The following is a 9,256-nucleotide window of genomic DNA, read 5'->3' as shown; positions in this document are numbered from 1 at the left end:
GGGAAATGTCGCTTTGAGTCAACCCGACAAGTGTGTGTTGTCCAGCAGCCTTTCGAGATATAAAATAACAATATATATATGTGAGTATAGATCTGTATATATTGGGAGGATTGGAGTTTGGAGGATTGGGGGAATTTGAGACGCACAAGTTGGGCATGTTGCTGGGATTAGCCTGAAAGCATTTTCTCTATTTTTGATTATAATCCTTATTTGGTTTTATTTTCGGTTCATTTTTTGTGTTTTGTGTTTTACCAACTTTTGGCTTTCAAGTTTTGTTGGTAAATATTTTTTTAAATGTTGTTTTGGATTTCTGTTAATTGGCGGCGACATGTGTTTGTAGATGCCATGGCTATAATTCTCTGGCCGTTGTGTCCACTGAAGTGTTTCGTTTGTGATTTGAGGAAGTATCTCTAGCCGGGGGATTTATTTTTTTTGGCGGCCCAACTTCAAATGGTTTTCGGAGTCGGGATATTGAATAAGTTTTTTGGGGTCCGTTAGGTGATCCGCTTTTGGGCCTCAAAAACAGCCTTGATGATGTCTTGTCTTGGCCAGATTTCGTCAATCAAACAAGTGATGGGAAATTCTTCACAGACGGATTATAATTGATGAATAATTGTCGGCCCCAAAGGGAAAGTTTCTTGGGATTCCTAAAATATGGTGATATGGTGAATTTGTTTTAGTTATTTTCCTGAAAATATATGTACGTTTTTGTTAGCCATTTGTGTGATCCATTAAAGGCCTTAAATCATTTCAACCTGCGGCAGGTTACCTTCGCCCATTTCCGTTCTTTACAGCCGTCGTGCTGACCGGCCGGCCAAGTGGATTGCCGGTGGATTGTTATGACTAATAAAATTTTAACATGCAAAACATTCGCGCTAAAAAGCGAACAGCCAGCCAACAACGAAAAAATGTCAAAAGCCAGCCAGTTTCTTTCTTTTGCTCGTATTTTTTGATTACGAGCCCACACGTCGTTGTTCCTGTCCCGGAGAGCCTGTTCTTCTTGTGTGAAAGATCAATGGTCAACTTGCCAGTGTTTTGATTGCGTCTGTCGGCCAGCACCACCTTCTGCCCCCCCTTGGCAGAGCCCCTGGCCTGGGGACCACCCCCCAACCTGTTGTATGATTCATTGGCCTGAGTTACGAGGCTGTGCCAATTCTTTGGCATTTCGCCTTTGATTTCTGGCTTTCAGGGCGCGTGCCTGTTATCAGTGGAACAAAAAAATGTTTCAGAGTTATTTCGCACAACGGTTACTGACAGCTCCCGGAAAGGGAGAATCCAAAGGGTCCCAATGGGCTTTACGCACAAGGAATATGTGTCAGACTTGGGCTACTTTCATTAAAAGCAACCTCCAAAAAATATACATATACATTGTTGGAAATTAGAACACTTTTGATTAGTAAATAATCAATGGATGCCTTTTTGATGTATTTATTTTTCACATGCATCCATAAACTGACCCAAGAGAAATCCCAAAGGGCTTACTTATTTTTGGGGCATATTGCCCAACAGAAGGCATTCCAGGGGCAGCTCCGGTTACAGCCCATTTCCAGGTCCATTTCGCTTTCACCTCTTTTTCACTCCCCGGATTTTGGTCTATTGAAAGGGCCGGCAAGAGCTTCGGATTTTTCCTATCAATTAAACTCATTACATTGCTCCGTTGCAGCAACCGACTCAATTAAAACTCATTAAACCATTTACCATATTCATAAAATAACAATAAGGCGAAAAAAGCGCCACGCCGCCCAGTTGCATGATGGCCGGTCTGTAGAAAATGTTGCATGCCCAAAAAAAAATCCAGAAAAAAATCGAAATAAGACTCTAATGCATTTGTCATGAACCTGCCTTCGCCTGGCTGACCCTCTGAGGCAGCTTCAAACACAAACGACCGACGATCCAAGATATTCGACCTGCTCTCCATTGTGCACATGATGAGGCTGGGACCTGGAACTTGGGACTTTGGGACCTGAAACCCAAATTCGAATCCGAATCCGGAGATATTCAACTGCAGGCTGCATCGGAGAGATTCCAGAGACCTCAACCCCGTTGGCGGCCGTTTGCTGCAAGTACACGCTAATGGTCAACAACTACCATAGTAATCAGGCAGAGATCTTTTGTGAAAAGGGGTTCGAATGGGGGATATCTGGGGATTATGTAGAGTGAAAATTTATAGGGATATTATCTATAAAGATGTCTATAAAAAGAGAAATTATTTCACACTTTCGGTCTAAATTGTTATAGCCTAGATTTTTTAATGAAACTACATATATTTAAGTGTCTAAGATGTTAACCAATTATAGAGAAATAAATATATTTTTTAATACAAAATAGTAACTTGAAGTAAATTATAATTTTATGCTGAGTTGGCTTAAAAAGAATGTTTTTAATGATGCCCAAGAATGTTATAGGTTTGCTAAAAATTAGCATGTTAGAGCCCCATCATGTATACCCCACAAAAAATGCCACAAGTATGCTAACTGCATCGAACTTGCCGGCGCACGCTGCCAACATTATAAAGAAATTGTAATAACAATAATGGCTCAATAATTTATTGATAAACTCCGAGAGCTGAAGTCGCCGTTTGAAATTGTAGGCAGGTCACCTTAATTCTACCCAACCAGATACTCAATACCCGATAGATATATAGATAGATGGATGTATGTGTATGTGTGGACAACGGTACTTGATTTGATTTTTTTGGTAACTTCATTTCATGAGGAGAGCGCGTAGTGGAAAGACAAAAAAAATCGTTTAGCCAAGAATCGTGACTCCCACATTTTAACCCTTAACCCCGGCCACGAGCGAATGAAGTTAACTTTTTTTTTTTTGGTTTTGGGGCCCCGCAGTTCAAGCCACTGCCACAAGCCAAAAGCCGGAGAGAGACGGCAACAGGATGGCAGAAAGAGAGGGGCGAGGACGAAGCTCAGTTGGCTTGATTTTTGGTGGCTTTCTTCGCCGCCCAAACATTTAAACGAAAATAAAACAGTGAGTCAAGTGGCGGACAAAGGGGAGGATTGGGGCATGGATTTGTGTATCAACAACAATAATAAAATTTATTACCTTTACCCTTTTTTCATATTTTTTTGTTGCAAATTCTTGGTCTCAAAATGACAATAAATCATATACATTTTTGTTTTGGTTTGTTTTCAATTTTTTTATTTTGCGGAAAGAAAAACGCTCCTCTTATATAAAGCATACAGCTGGAGGACTTTTATTTAATATTTTCACTTGCAACATTGCGGCACGAGTCAATGCATTGTTTGGGGTTGCAACAAAGTCCCCTCCTTCTTGTCTTAAAAGTTTTTAATATTTAAAGAGCACTTTTTGTTGAAATTTCTAGAATTCTTTCTCACATTTTTTAACCCCATTTTTTTATGCATTCCCCAACCTACTTTTCTGGAAAAATTTCGATACATTACAACCCTCTGCCACATCGGCAACATCAAAAGCATCCCTTGCAGCACTTGTTGCTGCATTTTTTTTCAGAACTCCCCTGGCTGTCTGTCTTTCTTTTCCCAAAAAAAATCCGTACCAATGTGTAAATGAAAGTCAGATTTACGCAATTGGCCTCCGGACCTTGTAGTGGACACTTGCTCTTGGGGTTGGGGAGTCCGACGTACCGTCAGGGGGTCTCTCTCATTTTTATGGGGAGCAGCGACATGCAAATTTTGTAGGTAACATTTTCGAGCGTGTTCTAATTTACAAGCGAGTGGAGTTTATAACCGAAAGGAACCAAATTCGAAGCCAATCACGTCACCGTTTGCCAAAGCCAGAAAGAAGGAAGCCAGGCCCGATGTGGCCCAAATGGTGGGGCTGGTCAAGAGGGAGGGGTTGGCACAGGTTACGTGCTTGTAAATTCAAATTTGGCTGCGTTGTGGTGCGGTGGTTTTTTTGGTGGCTCAATGTCTTGGTGGTTCGGTGGTTCGATGGTCCGTCCGGGTGGTGGTTCGTTCGCTTGTTTTCATGGTTCATTGAGCCGTGTTCCGTGCATAAATTAATGAAATATGAAAAGGAGCTGGATCGCTTCGGTTTCCTCTGGACCGCACACAATGTCCAACATGGTTTATTAATTCAATTTGTGCCTAAATTAACGTGTAAGTGGTTAATATTGAGTTACTGCATTTACCGCGACAACGTCAACCCACAAAACAAAAAAAAAAAATCAAGGGAACATGAAATGCAATGAGAATGTATTTCAAAATCATTATAAAGGGCTTATACGCTTACAGATAATACTTTATGAAATATATATTACGTTTTTGATATAAAAAACCATAAATTTTGATCAATGATAGGATCCTTTTGTTTTCTTTAATGATAATAAAAAGGACCTACTTCCAAAAATCACAATACCCTCTTTTCAAGAGTAAACTCAGATCAAGTAAATAAAAATCAAAGGAAAAAGAGGAGAGTTTCCTTTTGGCCTGTTGCGTGTGCCACTGCCATCGTGGCATATTGGCTTATATTTCTTTTTTTATTCTCTTTTTTTTGTTGGATTAAGCTTCGATTTGGGTTTGGTTTTTTGCTCCCGACATGCGTTTTTGATATGAGCCTCTAGATTATGGCCATGGTGTGGCAATAAAATGCGCAGAAAACGATAGCCAGACACGGATTTGGATGCCTAATGTAGAGCACTTGAATTACGATTGCGTTTTGCATTTGATTTTCTGAAATCATATCAAAATCAATCAAATAGCATATTGACAGGTCGCTGCCGTTTAAGCCGTTTGGCGTTTTTTTTTTACCTCACCTTATCTTTAGAGCCCCCATGTGTCGCGTATCTGTCGATGCCCATCTGGCGGAAATTTTGGTGACTGAGTTAAGCACCAACTTAACGCCCCCATAAGCCATGACTAATTGGCAAGGAAATCGCTTTTCCGATAAATATCATAAAAGCCTTCACTTCAAATGGTGTTTTGTTGGCCACGCAATCGCCTTTTAACGAAATTGTGACAAATTTTAAAACATTTTCCAATATTATTTATCGCGTGGTCTACGCATGTTGAATTCCCAATTCACGCAGCCAGTTGCTGTTTATTTAGTTTGCCGGATTTGTCCGCAAAATCGAACTCGAAAATCGACAACAAGCATTTTGTCTAGCCTGCCATGTTCGATTTGGCCTCTGGTTTATTTTTTTGGGGCCAGTTATTTATGGAGAGTGGGAGTTACGGGGGTTTCGGTCAATGGCAATTGAAAAAAAAGGGGGTTATATCTCTTAAAAGACCCGACAGTTCTCGATCTATATAGCTACAATTTTTGGCAATCTCTCCATTAACTAGTCACTATCAAGAGTCTCAGTCATGACTGGTTGAGTCCATTAGCAGCCACTTCTTGGGGCAACCCTGACATCTGCCAAGCCCCTGGGCCAAGTCAGTCTAGTTTAGCATTTGATTCATGGGGGTCCGCCACCCGCGCCAACACTCCAATCAGCAAATCATTAACAACTAATTAAATTATATAAAAGAGCCATTAATTAAGCCTTAAAACCCAAGGCGGCCGAGAATAGATTTCCTTTCACTTTACAAGGAAACAGAATCCGATCAACAAGCGGCGAACAAATAATGACAAGAACTTTGCGCTAAACTTTTGCACTTTGACACCCAACTGTGAACCCAAGAACCTCCCGGACCTCCACGCCTTATGTATTTGCTATTTCTTTTTTTATGATTTGGGCTTAAAGCACGCTTTTTGCAGCAGCAGTTGTAAATATTTAATAACTACATTAATAACAGCAATGACAACGGCAGCAAAACAGCACTAACAACAATAATAATAATAACACGCGCTGCAATTTGCCAGAGTTGCAATAAAAAAACTACCGTTTTTGGCCACGTTTACTCAGCTCTGAGCCGGGCTCAGAGCCAGACTCTGACTCGACCACATGGAATGAATGAATGTCATTAATTTGACAACAGAAACCGTTAAATCAGCAATTCAATCACCCGGTCAAAAGCGGATATCTACACGTTAAAAATCTTAAAGAATTCTATAGTTAATTAAAAAGACTAAGAATTTTAATATTTATTTAAAAAAAATAGGGTTTAAGGTTTTAAAGTTTGAAACAAAACCCTAAATTATCCTTAAAGTTGTCTAATCAATTTTTAAAATTTTCTTAAGTCTAACTTTATGTTCCAAGTGCATTACCAAGTGTTGTGACAGAAAATAGTTCTCGCTTTGGTTTCTCGCGGGAATCCCTCTCTTTCTGTTTCTCTATCTTGACTATTTTTGTTGCTGTTATTTTGTCAGACGGCGTGAGTCTTAAATTACCAACCTTGCCACAATTTCAATGCGCATTCGCATTCGAATTTGTTTGCGGTAATTGGCCTCTGAGTTCGCCATTTCCAGTGGCTCGCCAGGGGGGTGGATGGGTGGCTGGGCGGGTTGATGGATCGGAGGTCCAGCTGTTGGTGGTGGCTACTGAAACCGGCGCACCCACTAACAGCAGACCCACTGGTAATCGAACCTATAGGACAGTGACATGGGGGTGCCAGTAAATGGTTCAGTAATTGTTACTTCCCTTTTTGAAGCTGAAGATCTTTGACTTTCGAGATCAAAGTTTTAAGAAATATTTTTTCATTGTAATTTTAATTTTCGTATACACCCATAATAGTATTAGTATACTAGATCATATAGAGTAATCTATAACCCACTGTGCCTGGGAGTTCGCCTTTTGCCTTTCAACTTTTGTGGGCTGTTGCTACAGGTGTCTGCAGCTCCAGTCTCCGGTCTTCGGTCTACGATCGCCGATCTCTGGTCTACGGCTGGGGACTCTCGCTTTGGCATTCTCCTCGACTCTCCCCCGTGTCAATGACAGTTCAATGTGCCTCGTTGTTGACGATTGTTGCTGCTGTACTGGCAACAGTTGTCGCACATGCAAATCGTGACTGTTGTCCATCACAGTTCTCCGGGCTTTTCAGAGTTTCAGTATTTTTTTTATTTTTTCCAGTTTCTGTTTTTTTTGGAGTTACCAAACTTGCCAGTCAGTCAGTTTGTCAGTCAGTCGTCGGCTCTGTAATTTTTTGTCTTTGCTCTGTTGATTTTGATTTTTTTGGTAGTTGCACATGCGGCTGGAGTGATTTGTTTAAGACGTTTTGATTGATTATTGGTGCGCATGCGCCAAAGTGACAACAAAACTGCGACACAACCCGCCAGATCTACACAAGGAAATAATTTAAATATTTTTTTAAACATTTAAAAAAAGGAAGAATTTTATTTGTTGTAGCAAGTTCAAATTGATCTGTAAGCTCAAAATTAATTTGTGTAATACCCTTTTTTTTTGGCCAAGTCATTCGCCAAAAAAATGAGCCGCTTTTATTAATTATTCTGACCCAGAAATTTGAGAACAGAAACTGAAACCAGAAACAAAAGCAAGGTGGTGTTGCTTTTTTGTGCTCGGCTCGCGTTTGTTGTCAGGTTTGGTTTGAAATATTTACCACCTGTGATGAATAACGTTACATTTGCGGTGATTGTTTTTTATCCGTGATTTATCGAGAAGTGCGAGGTACCAGCAGATCACATCCATCGATGGCCATGCCCACATAATGCTGATTACTCAGGTGTCTGAGGTGCGTGCTGTGGCACCACCTCCTTCTCCTTCTTCTCTTCTGAAGACCCTTGTACCGTTAATTAATTTGCAAGTCGTCATTGTTGTTGTCGATGTTTTTCTTTTTTTTTTTGTAATTTACCTGGAATTTGTAGCGCAAAGTGCACACCGGGTGGCATTCGTCACGCAATCTCTGTGTTTTGACTTTTTAAAATTTTTTTGGGGTTTGAATAAGTTTTTTAATTTTATTTGAACAATTTTCAAAATACCTTTTATTGGCTGGACATTTTTTTATTTACACGTCAACCTTTAAAAGAAAAACTCAAATGGATCCATAATGTCTTGTAAATGTTTCTCATTAAAGTATATCAATTTTGTGAGGCTATGAGCTTTAATCTTTATTTCTTGGGCTTGTTGGCTAACCGAATCTTGGATATATCCGGAGTGGTACGGTTCGAAATATTGGGCGAGACCATTGTGGCTCTGGAGGTGGGCGGGGCCCTTGGAATATTTGAGGGAGCCGGGGAGATCCTCAAGGACCCACTCTCTATTTCTGGTTTCGGCTTCGATTTGGAGGTCTTTGATGCTTGGAAACTTGGCTTGGCCTGGTTGCGACGTTTAACCGAAGGACTCATCCGTTGTGAGACATTTCTGACTGCCTGGACCAGAGAGTTCGTGACATTGGTGGTGGGCTGTGGGGTAGGTAGCATAGTGGATTCCATGGTCATGCCCTGGGCACTGATCGATCGACTCAAGGCCTCCGCCTCCTGGTTCGCCGCCTCCTGTCCATCCCGCATCATTGTGTTAATCCTTTCGCGTTGCAGGCGTTCCTCTACCATTCGCCTTTGCTGTGTGGAACGGATGTGCTCGAACTCTTGCCAAAAATTAAAGCTGATCTCTTGCGAATGACGGTTAATCTCCTGGCGCAGCTCCTGAGCCAGATCCCTATCCCGGGGCACCTCATCCCTGGAGTTCAAACGCGACATGACTTGGTGAAGGGGAGAGAAGGGTATATATATGAATATGTGAAGAAATTTTGGAATGGTGTTCAGATGATTTTGTTTGACTGAATTTTCTCAGTTATGCAATATTGTAAACTGTTTTTTTTTTTGACGCAGAACAAGTTATTTAGAATATTTTGATTAAAAAGAGAATCAATTTACAAATCGTTTAAGGTATTCCGCTCAAGAATCTGATCAGTATTGCCAAAGATATGGGATCAGCTGGGAGTCGAAATGTCCTCCCATGCATTTTCATCATTTTCGAAGGGGACCCTCCAGAAAATTTGACAAAAAATCCAAAAAATATTTTGTGTCTAGGTTTTGATGCAGAATGATAGAGAATCAATGTAAAAATCGTTTAAGGCATTCCGCTTAAGAATCTGATGGGTATTGCCAAAGATATGGCATTCGCTGGGGATCGTATTGTCCTCCCATGCATTTTCACCATTTTCGCAGGGGACCCTCCAGAAAAATTGACAAAAAATCTCAAAAATATTTTGTGTCTAGATTTTGATGCAGAATGATGGAGAATCAATGTACAAATCGTTTAAGGTATTCCGCTTAAGAATCTGATGGGTATTGCCAAAGATATGACATTCGCTGTGGGTAATTATGTCTCTAACCTTGCATTCCAACCATTTTCGAATACAATGTATAGTTAATTCAATATTGGCCTGTAAAAAAAAGTTTGAAAAAAGTACACCTTGACTTGGCC

At 40.5% G+C, this 9,256-nt stretch overlaps 1 protein-coding gene across 1 annotated transcript; it reads right to left on the bottom strand.

Annotated features, from left to right (window-relative positions):
* Nucleotides 1–7,821: 7,821 nt before the first annotated feature.
* On the bottom strand, nucleotides 7,822–8,632 carry LOC108125353 (uncharacterized). The gene has a single exon (XM_017241485.3). The coding sequence runs from the start codon at nucleotides 8,524–8,526 to the stop codon at nucleotides 7,939–7,941; it is 588 nt and encodes a 195-aa protein (XP_017096974.2). The 5' UTR covers nucleotides 8,527–8,632; the 3' UTR covers nucleotides 7,822–7,938.
* Between the last annotated feature and the right edge of the window lie 624 nt (nucleotides 8,633–9,256).

The sequence above is a fragment of the Drosophila bipectinata genome, chromosome 2L (genome assembly GCF_030179905.1).
Source record: "Drosophila bipectinata strain 14024-0381.07 chromosome 2L, DbipHiC1v2, whole genome shotgun sequence".
Classification (NCBI taxonomy): Eukaryota; Metazoa; Arthropoda; class Insecta; order Diptera; family Drosophilidae; genus Drosophila; species Drosophila bipectinata.
This window is presented reverse-complemented; position numbering and strand designations above follow the sequence as displayed.